Source organism: Anguilla rostrata, chromosome 13, assembly GCF_018555375.3.
Source record: "Anguilla rostrata isolate EN2019 chromosome 13, ASM1855537v3, whole genome shotgun sequence".
Lineage (NCBI taxonomy): Eukaryota > Metazoa > Chordata > Actinopteri > Anguilliformes > Anguillidae > Anguilla > Anguilla rostrata.
In genome coordinates this window covers 11,282,690-11,310,375 of record NC_057945.1, presented here as the reverse complement: position 1 = coordinate 11,310,375, position 27,686 = coordinate 11,282,690, and the positions used below count along the sequence as shown (strand labels likewise).

The 27,686-nt window shown below is 47.9% G+C and overlaps 2 protein-coding genes and 1 long non-coding RNA gene across 4 annotated transcripts in view; 1 reads left to right on the top strand and 2 right to left on the bottom strand.

Annotated features, from left to right (window-relative positions):
* LOC135237099 (HIG1 domain family member 1A, mitochondrial-like) overlaps positions 1–27,686 on the bottom strand; it is a 193,315-nt gene that overhangs the window by 11,652 nt on the left and 153,977 nt on the right. The gene's annotated exons all lie outside the window — the stretch shown is intronic.
* Positions 385–1,635, bottom strand: LOC135237182 (uncharacterized). Its single transcript, XR_010324766.1, has 2 exons — positions 1,496–1,635; positions 385–1,025 (listed from the first exon to the last, which is right to left on the bottom strand). It is a non-coding gene; the product is annotated as an uncharacterized LOC135237182 (long non-coding RNA).
* On the top strand, positions 1,468–27,686 carry LOC135237181 (carboxy-terminal domain RNA polymerase II polypeptide A small phosphatase 2-like). 2 transcript variants are annotated; one of them, XM_064304012.1, is made up of 8 exons: positions 1,468–1,606; positions 15,729–15,880; positions 17,386–17,424; positions 20,204–20,305; positions 20,712–20,768; positions 23,219–23,311; positions 24,211–24,396; positions 25,271–27,686. In XM_064304012.1, the coding sequence occupies exons 1-8, from the start codon at positions 1,546–1,548 to the stop codon at positions 25,394–25,396; spliced, it is 816 nt and encodes a 271-aa protein (XP_064160082.1). In that variant the 5' UTR covers positions 1,468–1,545; the 3' UTR covers positions 25,397–27,686. The 2 variants fall into 2 exon arrangements, with proteins under 2 accessions (XP_064160082.1, XP_064160083.1); XM_064304013.1 differs by lacking the exon at positions 17,386–17,424.

The following is a 27,686-nucleotide window of genomic DNA, read 5'->3' as shown; positions in this document are numbered from 1 at the left end:
AGGAGCCCTGAATGCATGCAAAGTGCTTCCAAAGGGACATGACCCCAGGGAAGGCCAAGGTTCACTTGGACAGATGACATCTGGAACTGGATGAGAGAAAGCATACGCACATCCATGGCAGACAGCAGCTTATGGACATTGTCCAGAAAAGAAATGCCAATGTAATTCCACCATATTGAAAACTTAAATTTATAAGCTATTTTTTCAGACCATTTATGAATGAATATATATTGTAGGCATTCATGCTTTACATGCGTCACATTTGAGCTTCAAATTACTTCACATGGTACCTGATTTATCCTCCAATAATAAAATTGAGAATTTACGTATAGCCTACATCACTATATAAATTTTCTCTGTTTACATAAAAAGAACACAGATTCATTTTCTTTTTAATATTTTATTGTGCGAATGCAAAAATGCAAGGGATTATATTCAATTAAATATTTTAAATGCGTGGAAATTATTGAAAATGATCACATACAAAATCACTACACATTTTTATGTGTACAGTATTTAAAAATACAAAGCCACCTAACACCGAGGCTACCAAATGCTAAGAGCTAAAACGACAGCAAGCTAATATATTCCTTTGTCCTCCGAGCACCAGACACAAAATGGGGATTTGTCAATGCACAATCCAACTACGTCATGGCGCATAGGTTTCATTGGTAAACGTTTGTTTCGGATATAATTTAAATGGAATCGTATACATTCTATAAATAAGACGCCGAGTTACATGTTCCCAAGAAAATAACTGAACAACAGTATATTTTGACACTATATTTTTTACAGTAGTCTTATTAGCGTTATTTAGCTTTCTTATAAACAACTGCAGTTATCCTCCATCCATAAATTGCTATTGATAGCTGTAGCTTCATGCGACGGTGAAACCCGCAACAAAGCGAGCGCTGGAATGTGTTCAGTATGGAGCGTGCAGAGCCGAGAAGAATGCCTCCGGTACTCCCACTTCCAAGGGATCCAATCCGCGACGACGAGCAGTTTCAAGGCGCCCTCGAAAGTCTCTAAAGGGGCAAAAACAAAACACCGAACAACTAAAATCCACGTTTTTAAAGCCGTTTGATTAAGAATCGCCCTTAACACGAATAAAAGCCATTTTCTGTAAAGTCTGTTTGCCATATAATCTGTTAAAAATATGTTTAACTGGGTTGTTTATCAGTAGTAAGGGGAACTTGAAACCGCCCATTGCCCCATTTCCTCGGTTGTTTTGCTTTTTTCGCCTGGATTCTCCATGTTGGAGCAATAGCGAAGTCTTTCATAGCGACAGGGGGACTCTGCACATATCGTATAAACAGCGGAAAAAGAGGACGGACGGACCAGGGAATATTAAGAAAACATTAGTCACCTCACCAATGTTTATAAGAAAACAAGGAAGCACGCAAGAAAAATCCTACTTTGGTATTAGATACAGTGCAATATTTACCAAAGAAGACCGATACGGTAGCTAACTAGCTAGCTAGCTATCTCATAGTACCTGCGTCTGGGGGGAACGGATTGGATTTTGAGAGGCTGTGCATTTGTTAGATGGAAAGTTCTATCATCACTCAAGTGCAGAGAGAAGACAGTCAACTGCCGTCCAAAACAGGTAAGCACTCATGTTCGTCTGGCTCGCAGTGTAATCACGATTGGCTAATTTGCGCGTCCCAATCGTTATCGTGAATGCAGAAGTGGAATTTAGAAGAGAAACTTTCGTTGCTATCAATGCTACCACTCATGTGGCGTTTAAAAAAATATTTTCTGGTTAGCGATCTAGCTACCGTGCATTTCCCCTGTCGTCTTCATTACGTTCGTGGTTAGTTTTAAAGAAAGTGCATCACATTGTAGCTAGCGTGCAAGCTTTTTTTAATATGCCCCCACCCCCTCCAAAACGAGAACGGGGTTCGCCGTTCTTCTATCGCGAATCCCGCTCATAACTGCAACAGGAAAACCGTCCCTGATTACGTGCGCACTGCTAGCGTTAACGCTGTCATGTTGTGATAATGGAGTACTATTGAATAGCTAGCTGACTCATGTGTAGCTAACTATTGTTTTTTTTTTAAATCACACCTTTTTGACATACTGTTGTTTAGAAAGTTGTCCACTTCTTGGCTACGTTCACTGAAGCAGATTTTAGCTGGCAAGCTAATTAATGTTAAGGTTGCACGTTAGTTTGCTATTTCTTCGATATGATTTGTTGTTATACCCCAGCTACTTTTCATAAATTAATGTTTAACTAACGTTAACAAATGTGCTTAACTTTTACCAAGTAATGGCGAAGTCCATGTTTCAATTAATGCATTAAGGTTTATCTGGTAGGTACACATGCCATGGTCTAGGTAATCAGAAAAGCTTAATTGCCGTTCAAAAAATCTTTTGACATTTAAGTTCATTGCGTACGAATATTATTATTATGTTGTTTTTTAAGTATTGCAATTCTTTCTAAGTAAGACAGTGTTATAGGTATTTGAAGCAGCTGTTTGTTTCGACCAATACTTTGGTAAAATGTTTCTATATATTAAAGATCATTTTAGCAGCTTATCCATTGTAGGCTGGTTCATTGGGTGCTTGAGAGTAAAAGTAGTAAACACCAAAATATTTTTTTATTTATTTTTTATTATTGAACCTGAACAGAGCAACATATTTTCCCGAAGAAAGTCCTGCTCACATTATAGGAGGGGTAACTGTTTACCAAAATCACGTCCCGCCGTTTGTCCAAGCAGTTGCTATGTTATGTAAAATGTGATAATTCACAACACTGTTGATTTCTCTTATTTGAAGATGGGTGGTTGACTCTCATGAATCCTGGGTTTATCCCATTCTTTTCCATTCTGGTTACATTTTCCAAAATGTTTTTTCTAACCTTCTATTAAACATGAACATAAACACATGGGATACTGCATAGGCGATAGACTATACCAAATCCCAATATGGTGGCATACTGTACTGGCACCAATTTGCTTTACGGGACACTTTTACAACGTACAGCCTGTAGGGCTTACCGTTACAGTTACAGCCACATTATCCGGTTACATAGCGCTTGATATTTACTGAAGCTGTTCAGGTGGCGTTCTAATTGCTCAACGTGCTCATACACAGCGCCGACGTGTGAATCAGTCCTGATACCTAGTGGTTAACAGGCTCAATTGTTTAAACACCTTTACCATAATTGGAGCTAATGGGTTCTGGTGGGTATTTGTCTTTCTGGACCTGTGCTGCATTATGTGTTTGGCCGTCAGCGACATTATAGAAAGACCAGTTACCTAGTTCTGCTTAAGTGCCATGGTAAGGGATTCAATGTCAATGACAAAATGAACCGGCGGTCAGCTCCACTGCAACCATTGTCTTGCAACCATTGCACTGCTCTGCTGATTGTGAGTTCTCATAGCTTTTTTTGAGTTGGGAAAAACATGGGGGGGGAAAAAAAAACTTAAGGAGTACGCTTGGATCCTGCACTTTAAAAATATCTTAATTGTTCTCCAAGTTTAGTTTGGCTAACCTGTGATATATCAATGCTTCTTAAATATTAGATTTTATGTAGCTTGTTGCAGCAGACCATTATATAATTGGTAAATTGGGTGTGGCCATGAGTACGTAAAAGCTAAGAGAACGTGTTTAGAATGTAAAGTGTCCCGTTTAAGGCCTGTTTATTTCAGGTGGGACCACAAAAAATGCGAGACATTTTTTCCTGTGAACTTAAGACTATTTTCAGTCCTAAAATAGGTCTGCATTTGCACATGCTGACATCATCTCCTGAAAATTCCATCAACAGCTTTAGTTTTTAAAGAACCACAGTTACATGCTTTTATTGTTCTTTTTCAGATGGTCCCACTGGTTGTTGGTGACTAAATTGTACACTTCAAGTGGAAAATAAGTTTATGGATAGATAGACATGTATATGAAGCAATAGATTCTTGGTTTCCTCACTGAAACCTCTGGGGCCTTGCATAAATCGTTGTCATGCTCATAATTCTGTTCTCTTGAGAAATGTTTAGGCTCATCTTCCTGTTTAAAAGCACATCTGTAAAAAGAATGTTACCCATTTTCAAGCACTCAAATATAAATAATCGCAGTTCACTGGTCAAATTTAAATCCTTCATATGTAGCATATAACAGGTAACTGCGTTGTCATAACTGTTAATGTGTGTATTACAGTGTATTCCTGAAATATTAACACATTATCATGTTGTTTGCTGAAGCCATTTTGTTTGTGCTTGAAAGTGTTAGGCTTCATTAAGCTCCTAGATGGCTTATTGTCCTGAGTTACAATCAAGCTTTTGTGGACGCATGCTTGTCTGGTGTAGCGTCCTGTGTCTTGCGCTGATTTGTTTTAGCGTATACAGTCGCTTGCTGTATTTAATGGCTCTATCAGGGCCATTGTGCAGTTGCATACGGTTGAACATGGGGTGGTTATGTCCCTGACGGCGCCTGGATTCACATTTGCGTTTACTTATTTTAATGTGATTACCGTAGACATCTAGCAATTTGACGTTCAGTGTCCATATATGAAAGTGCTGAGTAGTAAGCCCATTTTGTAATCTTGTATATGTTTTCATTCTCAGCCAGGATGCAGTGGGGAGGAGGTGGGTTGTGAATCCATGGAGCTCGTTTTCCGTGGTAACTTGCCTGAGTTCTGAACCTGGGCTAACACGCTGAACTTGGCTTTGTAAAGGATGGGATGGGAAATGTGCAGTACAGGGTTTGCTGTTTCTCAGCCCTCATTCTCCTGCTAGTTTGTGGACTCCCGCCTTTTATGGAGTCTTTGGATGTGCGTGTGTGTGTGCCTGTGATAATGCAAGTGCATGCATGAGCGCGTGAATACGTGTTTGTATGCTGTGAGAGGGAGTTAGTAAGTGAGAGTGCATGTGCGAATGAATGTGGAGAGCCAATCAGGTTCACCGGGCATCAGTGATGTAGAGTTCTATTGGCTGCATTGGTACGTTGAACACAGCTTACCAAGATGTATTTATTATGTTATAAAAATGTTAATGTGTATAGCTTATTGGTTTTAAAATATTTAACAAGAGAAAAAAACTTTTCATCCTAACTACAGGAATGAACTGTACCTAACTTTAGCCAGATTGTTTTTTGGAATGTAATAGAGTCTGTCAGATGGCTGTTAGTACTTGTGTTTTTGGCAGTCTGACAACATATTGTGAAATAGATTTATTTATATGTGAAGCTGACCATTGTTAACAGAATTATAAATTGAATCTGGATCTTTCATAAATAAAATGGATGAAACTGGCACTGAGGCATGGGTCTTCATTTACAGTAGCTGTCAGTGGTCCAGTTACTCAAGTGGCAAATAAGAAAATTAGGATTTGCATCATAATTTTTCCCGGTTTAAGGAGTCAAATATATCTGTCATTGTACCGAGTGTAACGTTAAGACAGCTTGTTGTTGGTTTTTTATTTTTACTTCAAATGTGTGATTTCGATGGAGCAGCAATCTCTTGTTCATTATTACAGTAACACGACGACGGAAATGTAATCGTTATGGAATTAAAATGTTTCGTCTTTGAGCCGCGACAGTGGGCAAGTCCCGTTTCTTCTCGTTGTTTCATTGCCGTAACGTTGATAACCGCTCACAGAAAGCAGTGTTGTGTAATAGCCGATCCCATCTTGGGATTTCCCGTCAGCTCTTCCCAAAGCTCATAGTGCGATCAAACCCCTGGGCAGCTCAGCCAGCCACCCACCCAACTAGCGACGTAGGCTGTGTCCGTTCAGCCGCAAACGCGCTGCCGATTACCATGGCAGCGCTAGTGCTAGGGCTCTGCCAAGTCCAAATGAATACTGGCAAGGCGGAAATCGTCATTAGACACCGACGGTTTTAACGACATCTGATGTTTATGTAGGCCTGTCGTACGATTCTGTCGCATTGGCTGATTTAAAATGCGAACATGCAGTGTTACTTATGGGAAAGCGCGCTACGGTCTCGGCCGCCAGTTAGCAGCCAGAGCAAAATGGTGTCGCTGTCATTTTACGCATGGCTGTAAGTATTATAGTTATGTAACCCGATTCAGCTGCAGGCACAGTGCAGGCTTTACAATTATGCAAATGCTTTCCCCCGTTCTCTATGCACCAAAGCCTTCTCTGCAAACGGCCCCTTTTTAATGTAAGACTTTACACGAGTTTCTGACTTTCTCGACAAGCGGAAAGAGACCGCTTAAACGTACAGGTCTGCACACTGGGGAGCCCGTGAAAAACGCAGCGCAAGGATTGGGCCATTGTCATTATTTTGTAGTAATAAAGTAGAGGTGTTATCGTTTTCGTTTTTCACAAGATGTCTGGGGGATTTTCGTGTGTCATTTTTCTAATGTGCATAACCAGTTTCAGTTTCTCATCTTTATGATGTATAATTCAGTTTCTCCTAATGTAACTTTTATTGTTAAACTTGACACCAATTACTTTTCACTATAAAATTTGAGTTGCCCCAATAGTTATTTTATACGGTAATGCTATCCATTTTATGATTTTAGGTTGTGAAATCACTACTAAGACATATGCCAAGATACACTGCCAAATTTTAAGGAAAAATATTTTTATCATATTTATATTATTACCACAGTATAATACCACCGTACCGCAGTAAGGGCAATCCTTTCCGAGTGTATTATGTAAGAGTTGTAATGAAACAATCGTGTTCATGTTCAGGTAGGTTCCTTGTAAATTGCGCAGATCATGTGCTGTTTTAACATTATAACTGTACAAACTCATGGGTCACCTGTCATTCCAGGTTTGACGCTCGTGCCGCCACAGGCGTTGCGTGATGTCGTTTAACTGCGTCGCCTGCAGCGTTCGTCTGCGTTAGCATCCTGCGTTAGCGTCTCGGCTGGCTGGAAGACGCAGAGTCCAGGCAGCGTCGCCAAGGGGACTGGCAGCAGCGAACGGAACGGGCGCTTGAGGTTCTGGAAAAAACAAACGAAATTGAACCCGGCAGCTCAGGTGGCGCCGGTTTGGAAACGGGCTCTCCAGCTCAGCTGGCACCGTTGGGACCTGGTACCTGACCGTGGGGCGTGTGGCAGAACCCGAGGATGTGCTTTAGCGGGGCGTCTCCCAGCAGCCCTCGCATTCCATTCCTCGCGGTTCTGCGCGGGCTCTGGCTGAACGGAGCTCGGGGCAACATTCCTTCCCAAATATTTCACTCGGTCTTCAGGTGATACACGAACGGCTAATTACACCGCGTACTGCGCCCCCCCCAACACTCGTGCCCGGGCCTGTGCGCTTCAGTCCCTCCCCTTATTTACCTTAACGTTCTGTTAGCAGCCTGTCCGTCGTCTTCAGCTGAATACCAGGATGTCTCTTCTGCATAGACTAAATGGGACCATTGGACCTCTCTCTGCTGAATGATGAGTTGGACTAAAATGGTATCGCGTTCTAATTCACGATGTGCACTCAGACTGACGTGGAAAAATTTAAAAAGTCTCTGTTTTCAGCCGTTGGCCTTTGCCTGCCTTATCAATGCTGGGCAGTGTGAGCAAATTATCTGGGATGCAAAAAGGTTGTTTGAACATTTATTTTCTCTCGTGTTTCAAAAATAGACTTTTTAACTGCGCTGATTATTAGTTGTGATCCTCCACTCAACGCTGCAGCTGTCAGTATTAGATGGCCTCAGTTCTAAGACCTCTGCCCTCTCATGGTTGTTGTCTTGGGGGGGTTGGGAAAGACACTGTTTAAGTTTAGATGCTGCACCTTCAGGATCAAAATGGGTCACAGTTGCTGTGGTAGCAAATGCAGCTTTTCAGTTTCATAGCATATTTTATTTTGGTACTGTTCAATTAATTCTTTGGCCTTAGCTGTGCAATCAGCAGTTTTTCTGGTGATGCATAATTAGCACCATATTTGAACACACTATAGCATCTTCCCCAAGTGCAGACATGACTGAAGAGAGCTATAGCTATGGTTGAGGTAGTTCAGGGCAAAGCACCAATGCTGTGCTTCTGGGTTTGCAAGTCAATGGTTTGCTGGTAATTGTAGTAAACTTGTATACTTTACACCATTCATAATCGTGAAAGTGTGTGTGTGTGCGTGAGTGTCTGTGACTGTTATCCGTTCCTTATACGTATCTGAAGTGAAGATGGATGGTAGCCGAAGTCTGGCGCATTGCATGCATAAAACTGTGGGCCATCCGCTGAATTTCTGAAACGTGGAAAACTGTCGAATGACCCCATGGGTAGCCTAGCCATAGATGACGCAGTACCGCTGGTTCAGTCAAACTCTTCTAATGATGTCTGTTTTTTTTTTATTAATGCAGTACTGGTGTCCCGAAGGGCTCTTGCTAGTGTTAGGGTGTGCGGAGCACGTGGCCACTTTGAAGTGAAGCCGGGCGAGTGTAGCTGGCCTTTGGCTGTCCTCCCCAAGTCTACACCGGGGAAAGGAATCTTAATTCAGATCCTCTGATGGAGGGAGGAGGCTTGAGCTATCGGCCGGAAATAATACAGAGCCTGACGCTTCAGTGCACTCCAGAATTAGCACACCGCACGCCGGGCACCTTCATCTGGACAAATGAGGTGAAAATGGCATTTTTCAGTGTTTCGGTTGTGGCAGTAAAACGCTGGTTCCAACTTGGGGTAGAATGGATTTCAATATTTTTTTTATTGCAAATAAAAAACATAATTAAACATCGGCAAAGTCATTTGAAAAATGTAAGATTTATACATATTCTGTACGTGCTTAATCTGAATAGACGTGTGACATACGGTAGCTGAATAAGACTGAACTCACACGGTTCGCAGTTCACACGGGAAAACCAGTATTTCTGGCCCTTCCTTATTTAAAAAATCGAAACATTATGAAAATTCCATCGTGCGCGAGCGTCTTTATTGTGCGCCTGCTGTACGTAACCGCGAAAGTGCTTCCTGTGTGCTGGGCGGGCGGGCGGGCGGGCGGTGAACTGGGGCTGGTTGCGTTTAGCGCAGAACTGTAGCCGGGCTCCGTTAGCCCGCCGTTGCGCAAGCCGCGCCTCCCCGTTCGGTCCGCTTCCTCCCAGCCCTTTTTCGGGTGCGTCGGCACCCCCAGGAGCTCTGCTAACCGCACGTGTTTCCACTTACCTCAGGCAGCCCCCGCGGGCCCCCGGGCCGAGCCCAGTTTAGAGCGGTTTTCGCGCCGTGCGCTCGGCGTCGCGGCGACCGCTCGGGCGCTCTGCCCCGCTGCTCGGATCGGTCTCCCCCGGGGCCGGACGGCGAGCCCGCGCGGGCGCGCAGCGGAACTCAGACCGCGCGTCGCGGCGTCGCTGCTTTCAGCGCGTTATCGGTCCAGAGTTATCCGTCTTTCGGTTACGTTTGGTTTCTCAAAGTTGGGGGTGTGGTTCATTTCTACAAGAGAGCAACCTTATCTTTTGGCTTCGTTGGGGGTTGGGGGTTGGGGGGGTAGTTCCAAAAGATATTCCACACCCTTATTTTCAAACACATTTCCAAAATGCTATGTCTGGTTTACAACTTTTACAATTTAGATGTTCTGCAGACACTTCGCCAAAGAAACTTTGCATGGTAAAACGGGCCATGGTCACCGCTGTATTAAAGTGAACTGAACAGACTGTTTTCCAACACCATCCGAGATTAGAAATGGAGAAAGTTGGAACTTTTTTTGTTTTGTTTTGGGATGGTGCTATTGCCATCTGGCTGGTCCTGCACCTTACTCTTTAATCTGTCAGCGTATAAGTCAATAATGTTGATTGGTTCCAAATAGGTTGTTAAACCGCACGTTTTCACTGTGAACAATCGATTAGTCTCATTATTGTTCTGTTTGCAATTGCTTTGGGAACAGAATATTATATTACACTGTGCTTGGAATATGTTTCACGCTAATTGTCAAATTCAGAGCCTAGCAGAATTATGTGTGCTGTAATCTATTGATTACTGTGCCTCGGTAAATCCCCACAGTTTGCGCACGCGTGTGAACAGGATTCACGTCGCCCAGTCGGGCGGCCTTCTCTCTTTCGCGAGCCGAGCGGGAGGGAGAGCGCGGATTTCGGATTTCGGTACGAAGGCGGTGCGGCCTACGCTCTTGCCCTGAAACGCGAGCGCCGACGCACGCCCCGTTTTCGTTTCTCTTCGGTACCTGGTTGTGTTTTTCTGGAGCAGGGTAAGTTTGAGGTGCAGGGGGAACTCGGTTTACGCTCAGGAGACGCTGCTTTCGTTCCGAGCGCAGGCCTGCGTTTTCTGTCCCTGCTGCAGCGGTTGCGTTTCGGTCAGAACGCAGTATTGCCGACTGCCAGCCCGCGAGAGAGAAACCTTGCGTAGCTGACCCAGGTTGTTCATTTACTGACGTTTAAAAAATCCTCCTCCCTCGGTCAAGGGGGACCATGTTACGACTTAACACCTTAAGGGCGTGCCGCTAGCACAATGTAAAACCTGAACAAAGTTCAATTTTGAGCATTTGTTTTGCAGCTGTCGGGTCACTGTTCCGTATCACAGCTTTATTGTTGCCCTAAAGAAGTTGTGTCATTGTGTCCGCAGCATATTTGTAGTGCGTATTGTGCAAACAGGACTGTTCAATGGAAACTTTCAGTTAGGGCAGCTTTCCCTCCGAGCGCTCCCCTGTCCACTGGGACGTGGCCCCCTCCCAAAGGGCCTGACAGGAACTCAGTTACTCCCTTTTTTTAGAAGTTTGGTGGCAGGACTGCGGAACAGGCCATTGTGAAAAGCCGGGCTCTTGAGGGCAAGCCCGCGCCCGTTCTGAGCCGGGGCTCAGATAAGGCTCACAGAGCGTCGGAGGGCGCCGCGAGCCCTCCTCCTGGAGCCGCGGGCCCTTCCTGATGTTTTTTGTGTGCGTAACCAGGGGCCGCCCCCCTCAGGGACCGGTTTCCTGCTCGGAGTTTCCCGTCCCCGTTCCGAGCGGAGCTCCGTACCTCCGCGGACAGGGTTTCCGCCTAGGCTTTCGTTCACCGCGCGCGCGAAACGGCTGGCGCCAAGTCGGCGCGTCGCGCGCCGAACGCGCGTAAGAACGGGCCGCGCTTCGATTTGCACCGCCTCCCCCCCCGGAGGAGTCGCCGGAGCTTTCGGAGTGGGGCCCTTTCGCCGAGAGAGGGGGGCAGGGAAACGCCTCGAGCGCTGACCTCTGTACACAGACCCATTTAGCACCGAAGACCCTTTGGGTTTTTACTGCTTGTTGATTTTAAGAAGCTGTTTGTGTTCCTCTTTTCCCCCCCCTTCTGCGTGTACCTGTAGCAGAAAGGGTCTGGGCGGGTTTGGGAACAGGACGGGACGCCTCTCCGGGGATGGGATTGTGTCCCGGAGCACGCTGTTCCGTGGGTCCCCAGGGGTGGACTGGACTGGGTGGTGGGGGGGGGTGCTGTTGCGGCCGATTGCTTCAGCGCTGTGGAGAGAGACTGTGGGGGTGGAGGGGAGGGGAGAGGAGGGGGGAGGGGGGAGAGCGGGGCCCGGGGACCGGGGGCGGATACGCCTCCAGTGCGGCCCCCCCTCTGGGCAGGGAGGCGATGGCGACCGCGATTCAAATGAAGTTCAAAATTGGCCAAGTAGTTTTTTTTGTTTTTTTTTTTAAACTTGCCTCGGTTTTAGTGAGATGGGCTCGAGGGATTACAATGAACAGCAAACACAAAAATACCGGCACGTTTTTACCTCATTTAAATTGAAGGGCGGCTTGTTTGTTTCTTCCTTCCCTCCTTTCGCGATGTGCGTTCTGTTGTTTGACGGCTGTGAGGATTACTATGGCGTTAGCCGACTTTGCCGCGCTGTTCTGAAATATGTGCGCGGGTTTGCCTCCTGACGTTGGCTTCAGCAGTGTAGCTACGGGTAGCTGGGCTAATTCCATGCAATTTTATGCTTAGCGCTTTTTACACGCTAAGATGCTTTACACTAACAAGAAATGGGGGGAGAATGACCGTGACCATAACAAATGCCTGAAAAATGACCGTGACCGTGCCCCTAAAAACCCAACAACTAAAAAAGAAGAAAAATAAAACTCCCTAGTGGGAATAAAAAACATTCAAACGGGGGGCGAGAAATAAAACTGCCGTTGAGAAGCAGCCCCGGCAGGAAGCTGGCTCTGGAGGGATCGCCCGCTCTCCGCCGGCCGGCCCCCGTATCAGCGGTTGGAGATGAGCGGCGATGCCGGGCGGCCCTTTAAAAGGGGGACGGGTTGTGGGGACGCGTGCGGCGTAGCGCCGCGGGCCGGGGCGCCTCTCCTGTGCGTCTGCGGCGGCTGTGACACGGCACCGCTCGTCTGGCTAAACTCTCAGAGGCTGAACTCTCGCAGGGTAAACTCTCAGAGGCTGAACTCTCGCAGGGTAAACTCTTGCAGGGCAAACTCTCGCAGGGCAAACTCTCGCAGGGTAAACTCGCAGGGTAAACTCTCAGAGGCTGAACTCTCGCAGGGTAAACTCTTGCAGGGCAAACTCTCGCAGGGCAAACTCTCGCAGGGTAAACTCGCAGGGTAAACTCTCGAGGCTAACTCTCGCAGGGTAAACTCTCGCAGGCTAAACTCTCGCAGGGTAAACTCTCGCAGGGTAAACTCTCGCAGGGTAAACTCTCGCAGGGTAAACTCTCGCAGGCTAAACTCTCGCAGGCTAAACTCTCGCAGGCTAAACTCTCGCAGGCTAAACTCTCGCAGGCTAAACTCTCGCAGGCTAAACTCTCAGAGGCTAAACTCTCAGAGGCTAAACTCTCAGAGGCTAAACTCTCGCAGGCTAAACTCTCGCAGGCTAAACTCTCGCAGGGTAAACTCTCGCAGGGTAAACTCTCAGAGGCTAAACTCTCAGAGGCTAAACTCTCAGAGGCTAAACTCTCAGAGGCTAAACTCTCGCAGGGTAAACTCTCAGAGGCTAAACTCTCGCAGGCTAAACTCTCGCAGGCTAAACTCTCAGAGGCTAAACTCTCGCAGGCTAAACTCTCGCAGGCTAAACTCTCAGAGGCTAAACTCTCTGCAGGCTAAACTCTCGCAGGCTAAACTCTCGAGGCTAAACTCTCAGAGGCTAAACTCTCAGAGGCTACTCTCGCATGGCTAAACTTCCAGGCCTAAACTACTGCAGCGCTGAAACTCTCGCAGGGTAAGACCTGCGGGTAACTCTCAGAGGCTAACTCTCAGAGGCTAAACTCTCAGAGGCTAAACTCTCAGAGGCTAAACTCTCGCAGGGTAAACTCTCAGAGGCTAAACTCTCGCAGGCTAAACTCTCGCAGGCTAAACTCTCAGAGGCTAAACTCTCGCAGGGTAAACTCTCGCAGGCTAAACTCTCAGAGGCTAAACTCTCGCAGGCTAAACTCTCGCAGGCTAAACTCTCGCAGGCTAAACTCTCGCAGGCTAAACTCTCAGAGGCTAAACTCTCGCAGGGTAAACTCTCACAGGCTGAACTCTCGTCGGCGTCCGTTCGTTTCGTTACGTCTCGCACCTTCGCCATGTTCCCGCTGCACAGTCCGCGCCTGAAGAGCGATACGGGCAGCGATGACGACGCAGCAGCGAGGAGGGCGATAGCGCTGTCGTTTTTGGAATCTACGTCACTCACGGTTAACGCTGCTTGTTTTCGTGCTATCAGTGGAGCTGCTGATAATAAGCACGGTTGCCAACGCGGGCCCATTGGACTTTCTGAATTACGTATTTCAAATTTAAGAGAGCAGGCGTTCACGTTTGAATGTTTTACTCCTTCGTTTATAATGTTGGATATGGGTCTTATTAGCTTCTTTTTTCGTTTGGATCGTTCACCAGCACCATTTTGGTTTTTGGTACCATGGCTAAGGAGTTTCTCCGGCAGAAAATGGAAGCATTGATGGCCAGTTCCTCTCTAATTGGATTGTGACCTGTAGTGATCTTTCTGTAGGACATGAAGGATTGTGGGCGTAACGCAGGATGAAGCTGGTATGCTGAGACAATCGAATCTTTGGACATCGTCTTTATACATCCGTGTGTGTGTGTGTGTGTGCATTTAAGCAGTGTTTGTGTGTGTGGGTGTCTGACTCGACTGTCTGTGTGTGTGTGTTTCTGGATTGAGAGCGTGAGACCACAGATCTTCTATGAATGTGGCTTCAGGGATTAAAAAGATATGGCTACATGTTTTTACGACGTGTTTATATTGCTACTGGAAAATCTTTCCAAACATTAATAAAGTGAGAAAGCACGAGGGAAGATCGTACATAACGTTAACGAGACACGTCTGCAAGCAGGGAGGCTCAAAAACCCGAAGTGGTGCTAAATAATTTCTATGGTGATTAATTGGACGGCCATTTTGGTGCTCGATGAAAGACTCCGACGCTGAGTGTTTCCGAGCCCGCAGGCCTGTTATCGGCTGCGCTGGAGCGCGCCGTGTGTTTAAGCCGCTTGCGCCAGGTTCCGGTGTAAACGGCGGAGGCTTGGTCAGTGCGTCACTGGGCCCAGGCCTCGCGTAATGGCTGGCTTTGGGTCTGGGCTCGTTCCTCTGTTCCTCCTGATACGGCCCCCGCTTGCAGGAGCCGCGAGCTCAAGGTTATCAGAGTGCGTCGCCCTGGAATTTAGTGTTTGTTTGAGAAAGGGCTCGCTAATGCAGGCGAGGACTGCGTAGCTGCGGGAGGGTTTTCTGTTTGGCGCACGCAGTTAATGCGCTTCCTGTGCTCGAGTGCACAGTTAATGCGCTTCCTGTGCTCGAGTGCACAGTTAATGCGCTTCCTGTGCTTGAGTGCACAGTTAATGCGCTTCCTGTGCTCGATCACACAGTTAATGCGCTTCCTGTGCTTGAGTGCACAGTTAATGCGCTTCCTGTACTCGAGTGCACAGTTAATGCGCTTCCTGTGCTCAAGTGTACAGTTAATGCGCTTCCTGTGCTCAAGTGCACAGTTAATGCACTTCTGGTGCTCGAGTGTACAGTTAATGCACTTCCTGTGCTCGAGTGCACAGTTAATGCACTTCTGGTGCTCGAGTGCACAGTTAATGCGCTTCCTGTGCTCGAGTGCACAGTTAATGCACTTCTGGTGCTCGAGTGCACAGTTAAAGCACTTCCTGTGCTCGAGTGCACAGTTAATGCACTTTGTGTGCTCGATTGCACATTTAATGCACTTCCTGTGCTCGAGTGCACAGTTAACGCGCTTCCTGTGCTCGAGTGCACAGTTTATGGCCTCCCTTCAATCCACCACACAGTCAGTACGCTTCTTGCGCTCAAGTGCACAGTTAATGCACTTCCTACCCTCTGGTGATTATATAACCCGTACCAGCCACGACCAGCCTGCTCACGCTTGCAGCTTGGGAATGAGCTGCTCCATCACTCTTATGGGACACACCAGTTTTAATGATACAGGAAGGTTTTCTCTTTGTGAGGTTTGTTGGGTCACCTTTGATTGGCTACCGTGTCTTTGTTTTTCTCACTGTCTATGAGACCTGCCCCCTCTCCTCACTCTCTGTGTGACCCGCACCCCCTTTCCTCTCTCTCTCTTCTTCTCTCTCTCTGTGAGCCACACCCCCTCTCCTCCCTCTGTCTCTCGCTGTGAGGCACGCCCCCTCTCCTCTCTCTCTCTCTCTCTCTCTGTGAGCCACACCCCCTCTCCTCACTCTCTCTCTTAGCCACACCCCCCTCCTCTCTTTTGAAGGGAGATGGCCAGGTTTTTGGGTTTTCTGGATTTCAACCTCGTTTGGATACCTTGCCTTTGAGCATGCTTGCACTGAATAACAATTGAGATGCAAAGATGGGCCTTTAAGGGGCTCAGAGCTGGTTTAGAAAGTAAGGCGGAGAGGTCAGTGCTCGTCATTCACAACCCACCTCTCTCTCTCTCTTTCTCTTTCCCTCCCTCCCTCCCTCCCTCCCTCACTCAGGTCAGGTGAACAAATCTTCCCCCCAGAAGCCTCGGAGCCGGACGATCTTCAAAGCGCTTTTCTGCTGCCTCCGAGCACAGGATGCCCCTCAGACTCCGCCCCCTGCCCAGGATACTCTGCTGCAGCCTGAGGACAATGGGACGGTTGCCAAGGTAACACATCGTCGCACTCGGATTGGCTGTGAACCCCTTCTCCATTTTGTGGCCTGTGAGGGGAGGCATTGCATTGAGCCCAAAAAAAGAACAGCAGCTGGCTTAATTTCAGACCACCCTGGCTTTTTTTTGAGACCACGTTTCTGTTTTGTTGATTTTTTTTTTGTACTTTTACTTCAATTTCACAGGCTGGGAGTTGAATCAGGAGAGAGAAAGGCCTTTTGTTAAAATGTCCTCCCATCAGTGCACTGTACACTGTATGGAACGGGCCATGTCTGATCACATGACTCCACTGTGACTTCTGACTGGCCAATTGTAGGGTTGTTATTTAGTGCTTTTACTGATATCGGAAGCCCTCTGAGCTCTGTAGGCATCAGTGGCAATTAGGTTAACAACATATAAATAATTACTTTTTATTCCATCAATAATGTTTTTCCTTTATTTCCCCTTGATGTTTCTCCTATTCATTTTTAAATATTATTTCTATTGAGTTATTTCTGTGCAGAATTATTAATTATCTTAGAGAAGAATTATAATTCGTAAAATATTATTCCAACATTTTCCACTCCTCCCCTTCCCACAGATGTCCACAGCGAACGCCCAAACACAGCCAGCTTCCAAACAAGCTTCATTTCTCATTGCATGTGCACAGTCATACATAAACAGGCATATATCACTTTTAACGATTCCTAATGATGCATTTCCCTTGCGCACAGAATAGTGACTCTACTATTCTCCACTATCTGATATTCATTGTCCTTCTGCATCAAAACAAATATAACCATTTTGTGGTTACATTTAAATTAGAGTTGGAATAGCTTAGCATTAGCAACACGCAAAGAACACAGTTCAGGCAATTAAGATGCACACTGATGAAAATTACTCTATTAATATATATTCCCAATATGAAACGCAAGCGAAACATTTCTTCCCTTCTCTGGTCCTCGTCCGATCAGTTGTCAGATCGATCGAGTGAGAAGTCTTGCGATAAAGGAGATCTTCGAACGTCCTGTTGCTTTACGAAAATTGTTGCTGCTGTTTTGAAGCCTGATTCAGATGCACTCTGATTTGCTTAAGGGCTTACAGTGGCTTGTTTCAGCGGGTCCATAGCATGCCACATTTTATTACCCCCTGCATTAGAAAGTCCGTCGGGAACGTGCAGTATTCTTCAGGTCACCAGAACACAACATCTGCACGTCCTTTCATCAACTGTGTTGGCTTGTAGCGTACAGCTAGCATCTGCTGTTAAGCATTGTCTGCTGTGTCCTGCTTATATAAACTGTGTTTGTGTTAGAGCTGCGTTTGTGTTAGCACTGTTTGTGTTCGCACTGTGTTTGTGTTAGCACTGTGTTTGTGTTAGAACTGTGTTCACTGTGTTTGTGTTAGAACTGTGTTTGTGTTCGCACTGTGTTTGTGTTACTGTGCAGCCTGGCTGTGTGGGTGGGGGCGGGGTCATAGCATAGATTTAACTGTTTCTTGTTTGTTTTTTTTATCTCTTTGTTTAGTCTGATCTCCTTCAAACTCTTCGCTACCAGTTTCATCAAGTACGTAATGGATAATATTACCTTCTCCAAGTGTCAGGGGGGCCTTGTATGTGTGTAGTTGTACAGTATCTCTGCAGAAACTGTTCACACACACACACGCATACACACAAACACGCATGCACGCACACGCACACAGCCCTGAAGCTCTGCTGTCTCCTGCACTCTGTTATGTAACTCGTGCTGAAACACACGCTCTTCGGGCTGCAAAGCAAAGCCTTAAATTAGCTCGGAGGGCATTTTTCAAAAAGCACACGAGTCTGTTTTAACAGGAACATTCATCCCCTTCACGAGGTAGTACAAGTGAGAAATGTTTGCGCCCGCGTGAGAGACAAGTGTCGAACGAAGAAAGACCAGGTTAAACGGATGAGGTGATAGCGGAACGACGCGTCCGTGAGAATTGGGGGGGGGGGGGGGGTAGACCTTGCTTATTCCTGAAGTACAGATCATGGCGAGAGGAAAAACAAATTGAACGCGGCAAGCGTTTGGAATTAAAGTTCCTGAATGCAACAAGGGACCTAGGCGTGCGATATTTCGTAACTCAAGTCGCAACACGGTAAACATGCGATTCCTCTTTCAGCTCCCCCAGGCACTGCTTCGCTGTTTAGCAGCAGCAGGTCAACCTCCGCCCACTGATTTAATGGCCAGAGACGCACGCGCTGCCCACCGGCTCATAGCTACGGCTAAAGCACTGCCCACAGGTTCATAGCTACGGCTAAAGCGCTGCCCACAGGTTCATAGCTACGGCTAAAGCGCTGCCCCAGGTTCATAGCTACGGCTAAAGCGCTGCCCCAGGTTCATAGCTACGGCTAAAGCGCTGCCCCCAGGTTCATAGCTACGGCTAAAGCGCTGCCCCCAGGTTCATAGCTACGGCTAAAGCGCTGCCCACCGGTTCATAGCTACGGCTAAAGCGCTGCCCACCGTCATAGCTACGGCTAAAGCGCTGCCCCAGGTTCATAGCTACGGCTAAGCGCTGCCCCAGGTTCATAGCTACGGCTAAAGCGCTGCCCCCAGGTTCATAGCTACGGCTAAAGCGCTGCCCCCAGGTTCATAGCTACGGCTAAAGCGCTGCCCACAGGTTCATAGCTACGGCTAAAGCGCTGCCCACAGGTTCATAGCTACGGCTAAAGCGCTGCCCACAGGTTCATAGCTACGGCTAAAGCGCTGCCCACCGGCTCATAGCTACGGCTAAAGCGCTGCCCACAGGTTCATAGCTACGGCTAAAGCGCTGCCCACCGTCATAGCTACGGCTAAAGCGCTGCCCACCGCTTCATAGCTACGGCTAAAGCGCTGCCCACCGGTTCATAGCTACGGCTAAAGCGCTGCCCACAGGTTCATAGCTACACCTGATCCCACCCACAGTTAACCAGACCCAACCACCAGTCGCTACCGGCAACTGGATTACTACCGGATCGATACCCGCGGCTCACCCATAGCACACCCCAACACCACCAGCGTGTTTCACAATACGTTTTTGTCATTTTGAGTTCACGCGGCTGTCTGAAGCATAGCCACGCTCACGCCGATGCTTAGCTTTCGCTAGCTACGTAGCGCCGTTATAACACCAGCGCAAAGCTAGCGTGAGAACCGGTTCGGACTGGATTCTCGTGAGCACAAACTGCTGATTGACAAGTGTCAACAACAGCCAAGGTAGAAACGCGGAATGTGGCCCTACATCGCTGCAGCGACAGAAGTGGAGTCACAGTGTTTGGAAATTGTAGATACCCAGCGACACACTGGTTTTAACACACCGTTCAGAGAGCAAACACACACACACACACGCACACACACACCAGGAAATGGCTACGGCGTCCAAGCAGCTCTGTGTGTTTTCCACACTTGTGCTGTTCTGCCTAGCTCGCGGGTCCCTGCGCAGAAGCGTGTATGAACAAGGCCCTGGGGTGGAACACTCACCTTGCGTTCGCCGCGCGCGCGCTGCGTTTCGGTGAACACTTCTGTCGGCAAGCGAGTCTTCCAGGAGAAAAGGCCTGAAAATGACATTAATTAACACCCGCACATTCACACCGTGGAGTCCTCATTGAAAGAGTTTTTTTTTTATTTTTATGTGCATGCTCCACGATGACATGGTAACACAAAAAAAGCTATATTGAAAGCTATATTAGATTACTTATCTTATTGTTTTAAATATCAATTTAGACAGTGTTTTTAATTGTGGTCTGTGCCATTTGAAACTGTCCAATAAAGATGCATGGTCACTTTTTAAAAATGTATAAACAGAACTATAGTACTGTTTCCTTTTGTAAAGTCCGTAATTTCTAAACACAGCAGCTGGCAGTCGTCTCATGTTAATTTCTGATGGACTTCTAAAGTTCACCACAGCCTGCTAAATAATGAGATTGCTGATTGGTTTGAATATGAAATGCTATTTTAGTTCAGGGAAAAAAAAACCCATTTGAGTGTCAGCTGATTAAAATAGGTTTAATGCCATAGTATTAGTTTTTTTAATTCATAATGGAACTATTAAAAGCAGATTCTTTCAAGACGATTGTAGCAGACACAAGACAATGAGTTACTAGTTCTCTGGTAATTCATGCAGCAGTCGGTACAGGAATGCATCCGCTCATGAGAAGGTATTTTGTTTTTCGTGTCGATAAACGGCACGTCAGGGCTCCGTGCGCCGACCGGTCTTAACACACATCTGGGGCGCGTTAACACCAGCCGCGCTGTAGCGCCGCCTAGTGGCAAAGCGGGAGCGGGTAACTCGTCCTGTACCGGAGGTGGATCGGTGACCGTTCTCCGCACCCCCCTCTCCCCCCCACAGATCCCCGGAACCTGCCTGCTGCCCGAGGTGACGCCCCAGGACCAGGGCAAGATCTGCGTGGTGATCGATCTGGACGAGACGCTGGTGCACAGCTCCTTCAAGGTGCTCCCCCCCACCCCCCCCCGTTTCCGAATCCGCTCCATTTAACGAGCGGACTTCACACACGACGGAAAACCCGAACGCGAGGAGTTGCGCGTAGCGCGTCTCCTCCGCTCGCGACCGCTCGTCTTAACAGTCGGGCGCGAGCGCAGTCGTGTCGTAGATCTGTTGTGGGTGGTAGAGCCGTACGCGGTGGGTACAACTTGAGCTGAATTAACGGGGTTGATGTTAGCATTTGTGCATTGTAAAGCAGTGTGTGTTAGGCTAAGTGGTTTTACTCCCGCTAACACTTGGGAAATGACGATTTCGCAGTCTGCCGTTTTCCTTCTGTGTGGGGGGGAAACCCTGAGACTGAACGTGTAAACCCAGTCGTTCTGAGAGAGTGTCCTTACTGTGTGTCTTCTCACAGCCTATCAGTAACGCGGACTTCATTGTTCCCGTGGAGATTGAGGGCACAACGCACCAGGTAAGACTAAGACCGGCAACAGTCAAATCCACTCTTCTGCCTAAACGCGCTGGTTTTTGTATATTCAGGATGAGGATTTGAATGCTGTGTAGTCGCACACCGAGAGCCTTTCCAGCACGCACGAGTCTTTCCTCTGACGGATCGCTGCCCCGCCTGAGCGTTACGCAGCCCGGCTTTGGGACCCCCGTGGGATCTGGGTACGAAATTGAGTCTTGATGTATTGGATTTCTCAGCTGACACGTCCGACAGTTCATCGCTGAACCCTTTTAAACGGGAGCTGTGGTGGACGTGCGCCCTCTGCTGGACGAAAGTAAAGGCACCGGGCCGAAAGCTCTCCCGCGCGCCGTCTTAGTTAGGACCGGCTTCCTTCCGTGTTTGGTGTTGAGTAAATAGGCTGTAGCTCAATATGCTGAGAGGGCTTTTTGCGTACGCCCTGCGCCCCGCTCCCGGTGGACGCCTTCCCTCCCGGGGGCCGTGGCGAAACGAGCACCGCGGACAGATCGGTCTCGCAGAAGGCGAGCTAGCGGTTAGCGGTTAGCGCTCTGGTCTGAAACACTGGGAAACTGGAGGAGCTAATGCAGTGGTTCTGAAACTCAGTCCTGGAGGAAACCCGTGCATGCTGGTTTTTTGTTACATTGTCAATTAAGGTTGCTGGACACATGTTTTTAAATTCTTTCATTATTTTTTTTCTTAAATTTATTAACACAATGCAGGTTTGGCTTGTTATCAATTGCTTTGACTTCATTATCTACCAAATGGTTCATTTTAGTAGCCGTGTGTCCACACTTTCACCAATTAGGAGCCTATTGATTCACTTCAGTCTTTTTAAGTCATTTGTAATGTACCACAATGACCACAATGTGAATATGGGTTTTTTATTCTTCATGGCGTGCATAAATGTTTCTGACATAAAGTGGCTTAAGAGGGTAAATAGTCCTTCAAAAGACAAAAAGTTCCTAATTAAGAGAAGTGAACAGCTTAATTATAATTCTGGAACTGCAACTGTGGTTTGAATAGAATCCAGCATGCGCAGGGGTGCCCCAGGACCACATTTGAGAACTTGTCTAGTTCGGTAGATGTTCTGTCTGTAACAGCCTGCAGAGTGCTTGCTTGTCTTCCATCATTTCATTGCCCAATTTCCTTTAGAGTTCAAAGGATTTAACGTGGGGGGTATAAACTCTGGTGTATACTCAAACTCTTGTGTTGTGGGGTTATTGTAGGAAGACAACTCAGTGCTGTGGGGTTACTGTGGGAACACAACTAAGTGCTGAGGAGTTACTGTGGGAACAGAATTCAGTGCTGAGGGCTTACTGTGGGAACAGAATTCAGTGATGTTGGGTTACCGTGGGAACAGAACTCAGTGCTGAGGGCTTACTGTGGGAACAGAATTCAGTGATGTTGGGTTATAGTGGGAGCAGAACTCGCTAGGAGTAACTGTGCAGGGCATCTTTAGGGGAACCGATCCTGCATCCTGGACCTGCATTGCCCCACCCTCAGGACCCTCCTCCTCTGGCCTCAGCCTGGTTCAAGTAATCCAGGATAGGCTGGTTCCCACCAGCTCGGCCTATTCTCGATTACTTGTTTCAGGAGGGGGCTCCCGGCAGCCGAGACCATCGGGGCAACGACGGACAGGCAGAAAGAGACAGAGACAGACAGGCAGACAGACAGGCAGACAGACAGGCAGACAGACAGGCAGACAGACAGGCAGACAGACAGACAGACAGACAGACAGACAGGCAGGCAGGCAGGCAGGCAGGCAGGCAGGCAGAAAGACATACAAAGAGACAGACAGACAGACAGACACACAGAGACAGACAGGCAGGCAGACAGACACACAGAGACAGACAGACAGACAGAAAGTCAGAAGCAGGAGGAGGCGAAACGCAGAGAAGCAGGCACTAGGGAAGACAGACAGACAGGCAGGCAGGCGGAAAGACAGACAGACAGACAGGCAGGCGGAAAGCAGACAGACAGACAGCGCAGGCGGGCAGGCGGAAGACACAAGCAGGCAAAGACAGACAGACAGGCAGGCAGAAAGACAGACAGACAGGCAGGCAGGCAGGCAGGCGGAAGACAGACAGACAGACAGACAGCAAAGACAGACAGACAGACAGGCGGGCAGGCGGAAAGACAGGCAGACAGACAGGCAGGCAGGCGGAAAGACAGACAGACAGACAGACAGACAGGCAGGCAGGCGGAAAGACAGACAGACAGACAAGCAGGCAGGCGGAAAGACAGACAGACAGACAAGCAGGCAGGCGGAAAGACAGACAGACAGACAGGCAGGCAGGCAGAAGACTGGCCGCGTGTTTCAGTTCAGTTCCATCTGGCCAGGAAGCACGCGGTGGAGAGCTGCTTCTGTCGGTCGGTTTGGTCTGAGTGGGGCTCTCCCGGGCCCCCGGGCCCCCGGGCGCTTCCCCGAGGCTGACGGACCCCGCTCTGCCTTTCAGGTGTACGTTCTGAAGAGGCCGCACGTGGACGAGTTCCTCCGGCGGATGGGGGAGATGTTCGAGTGCATCCTCTTCACCGCCAGCCTCGCCAAGGTGAGGGCGCCAGCGACTCCGTTACCATGCCGACTCTGTCACCGCGGCAGCTGTAAGGACCGCGAGGGCGGGGTCACACACATTTGAATCAAGTGTGCTTAGCTGCGCACCAGCGGTAGCCTTTTACACTGAAAACCTTGTGCTTTTTGCACCTTTTTTCCTCGTTACATCTTGTCTTAATGAAAAACCATCAAGACAAGACCATAAAGCCAATGAAACAAACATACTTCTGCGTTCAGGCGTTGATCGTTTCTTACTTGTTTGAAATGCTTCTGAACTCAATGAAAGCTGGTGCTCTGCTCTCTCTCTTCACCTCTCTGTAACAGTAACCTGTAGCTCATAGTGGAAACCCCCTGAGCCGGCCCCTTCCATTTCCCACGGGCTTGCTGTGCTGTTGCTCTCATACTGGCGTTCCTAGCGCTCCCTAATCCGCTCACAGGCATTAGCACACGCCTGCTCTGTTCTGTGCCTGTGTCTGCCAGCACAGTCAGCTCTGTTCTGTGCCTGTGTCTGTCAGCACAGTCAGCTCTGTTCTGTGCCTGTGTCTGCCAGCACAGTCAGCTCTGTTCTGTGCCTGTGTCTGCCAGCACAGTCAGCTCTGTTGTGTGCCTGTGTTTGTCAGCACAGTCAGCTCTGTTCTGTGCCTGTGTCTGCAGCACAGTCAGCTCTGTTGTGTGCCTGTGTCTGCCAGCACAGTCAGCTGAGCTGTGAGTAAAATGCTAGTAGTGTAGGTTGGGGTCACTTTGGAAGCGGACCCTGGCAGGAGCGCGCAGGTCCTCGCTTGCCTTATAATACCACTGTAGTTTTTACCCAGCATCCCTGCTGTTCTTCCTCGCCGGCCCTCAGAGTAATGCCAAACCTCCCCCTCCCCCCCATCACCCCCTGCCCCCCCCCCCCAGTATGCGGACCCGGTGACGGACCTGCTGGACCGCTGCGGCGTGTTCCGGGCGCGGCTCTTCCGCGAGTCCTGCGTCTTCCACCAGGGCTGCTACGTCAAGGACCTGAGCCGGCTGGGCCGCGAGCTCCACAAGACGCTCATCCTGGACAACTCGCCCGCCTCCTACATCTTCCACCCGGAGAACGCTGTGAGTCTGCCTGTCCCTAACCCTAACCCTAACCCTAACCCAACTCGCCCGCCTCCTACATCTTCCACCCGGAGAACGCTGTGAGTCTCCTACCCTAACCCTAACCCAGAGAACCCCTGAGACTCCCTACCCTAACCCTAACCCAGAGAACCCCTGAGACTCCCTACCCTAACCCTAACCCAGAGAACCCCTGAGACTCCCTACCCTAACCCTAACCCTAACCCTAACCCTAACCTTAACCCTAACCCAACTCCCCCGCCTCCTACATCTTCCACCCGGAGAACGCTGTGAGTCTCCTACCCTAACCCTAACCCAGAGAACCCCTGAGACTCCCTACCCTAACCCTAACCCAGAGAACCCCTGAGACTCCCTACCCTAACCCTAACCCAGAGAACCCCTGAGACTCCCTACCCTAACCCTAACCCTAACCCTAACCCTAACCTTAACCCTAACCCAACTCGCCCGCCTCCTACATCTTCCACCCGGAGAACGCCGTGAGTCTCCTACCCTAACCCTAACCCTACCCTAACCCTAACCTTAACCCTAACCCAACACCCAGAGAACGTTGTGAGTCTGCCCGTCCCTAACCCTAACCTTAACCCTAACCCTAACCCAACACCCAGAGAACGCTGTGAGTCTGCCCATCCTAACCCTAACCTTAACCCTCCAAAAGAGGAACTGCCGGTTATTTGTATACACTTGGGAGGGCACACTAGCTAACCGGCACTCTCAGAAATCGACAGAACACAGTCCTGGTGATGGGACTAGTCTACAGTTGGGATTGGGCACTCCACATTTGGGGAAATGGAGTTTAAGGGATTGTTTAAGGGAGAGAGAGAGAAGCGGAGTGAGTTTTTTTGGGTTGTACCTGCAGGTGCCTGTGGTGTCCTGGTTCGATGACCTGGAGGACACCGAGCTGCTCACCCTCCTGCCGGTCTTCGAGGAGCTGAGTCAGGCGGAGAACGTCTATGCCAAACTACAGCAGCTGCGAACCCCCTGACCTCCGACCCTACCCCCTCCCCCCCCTCTCTTCCACACAGCCAGACCAGACCCAACACCATAAAACCAAACTCTGCCGAAACACAAAGACCGTGTTTCACCCACCCCCCCCACCCGCCCACCCCCCCCTTGACTTTGTAGTCTCTCTCCTCAGTCAAGTCTGTGCCACCAGCCCCCCTGGTCTGGAAATACTGTTGAGTCGGATTTTGGACCAATGCTGAACAGGCTGCAGTCTGGAGTCTTCTCCACGAAAATGCCGCAAATTGAGTATTTTTTTTCCTGCATTTTACTGCTTTCAAACTTGCACAGGACTTCACAAAGGATGATCTCCTCCAAAACCAAGACTGCCTACAGCTCTCTTGCCAATGGGACTCCCACACATTACTGTATTGTGACTGACCTTAGCACAGGCGTTACCGCAGGTCTTTGCAAGGCGTCATAGAAGAGGTGCAACCCAAAGTACCGTTCGTTTCTTTAAAGTGGATGCCTTTGAAACAAAATGGCTGTTTTCAGAAAGGTACTTACTTTTGCAGGTTCGCCTTAACGTCATCTCAAGGAAGCTTCATATTAAAGCAAAACCCAGGGGTCTTTCTTCCCAATCAAAAACCAGCATGACCTGACACATGAATCGGGGGTCCTTCTCACCCCTTGCTGTCCATCACTGTGCCTTTTGATAAATAATTAAAAACCAGTAAACTGAAAGCTTTTTGTTCCTTTGAAACGTAATGGTTGTTCTTTTTCAGTAGTTGGGTTTTATATTACATTTTTAAATGTCTTTTTAATGTTCAGTATGTTAACTGAGAACTCGCTGTATAAATGTTTTGATAAGCAGTATGAGGAAAAACAGCCATACAGAAAGCCTCTGTACCGGAACCTTCCGCACAAGTCAGGGTATTTACCATCAGCAGTCGCGTGACACCATGGCAATCAAAGGGTTAAAAACGCAGTATTATGGCAGACATTTGCCTGACTTAGCCTGGCTCACTCTATGCAATCCAGTCATCCATTTTGTTTTTGTGGTCTTTCTTTCCCTCAGTGTCCTGTGGAATGTCTTCTTTTTTTTTTTCTTTTTTTTTGCCTTTTAAGGGCGTAGTAAATCGAACGAGCCCGATTCTGAAAGCGCCTCTTCCCAGAGCAACACATGGACCGTGTTTACCGTGCCCTGGTTCACCTTGTTCATTGTCATTATTAGCTTGTTTGGAGACAGGGTTATTTGGTAGCCCCATTCCTGCTGTTCTGTTTCATTACATGAACTCAACTGATCGATTGTGTTTGGTTGCTGTAATACATAAATACATTTTTAAACCCCTCTTGTGAAATTTGTTTCCACTTGTGTTGTTAAGCCAGAGAACCACGCGATGCCAGGGTTCCAGTCTTTAATGATGTTTAAACTTTGGGAGGCGCACGTTTTTAAGTTCTACGGCGGTTCGTGTGCTACGACAAAAGTGTCTTTGTCCCGGAGATTTTCTAAAGACTTTAGAAAAAGTGTTTAATTAAATGCACTTATATGCAGTGACATGTAATACATTTTCATTTATTGGGGGACAAGACTTTAGCCAAAAACTGTCTCCTTGATTTATGGGGCCTATCAAAGTAGAAAAATACCCTCTCCATAACAGCCATCAGCTACAAAAGGGTAAAGTTCTTTTTTGGTTTTGTTATTTTGTTGCTTGTTTGCCAAGTGAGAAGCACCTATATATTTCAAACATGCCAATAAAGTGCCTGAGGTAGTTTTTTTTTTTTTGTTTTTTTTTTTTAACTGAAACTATTGACTGAGTGCAAAGGGGCCTCCATTTAGAAAAAAAAGAAACATTTCAGACTGTACCTGCCATTTTCTTTTGATGTAAGAAAATGAAATTATGGTGTCTACAAAGTTTACTTTTCTTACCTTTCCAGCGTTTTCCTTTTTTTTTTTTCTTCTTTTTTTTTTTGCGACGCCGGTTTCGGGCCGCAGTTGAAGTCTCTGCCGACGGTGGCCCCCGGTCACTACTTACAGACATTTGCAGCCAGACTGACGCCATGCTCTTTGTCACCTTGATTTGGAGGGGTTCCAATTGATTTTGTACTCACCTGTTACTGTCAATCATTTTGATCTGTCACTCATCAAAGAAAAAAAAAAAAAAGCATTTTTATCTTGTTTCTTCTTGGTAGCGGGACACGGTGGAGGGTATTTGCTGTGTAATCATTCAAGTTGTGAAAACAGACCAGCGTTTGCCAAAGCTGCTCAGCATCGTCACTGGGGGACCAAGTGATTCAAACTGCAACAAAATTAAAGCCCTTTCTGCCTCTTA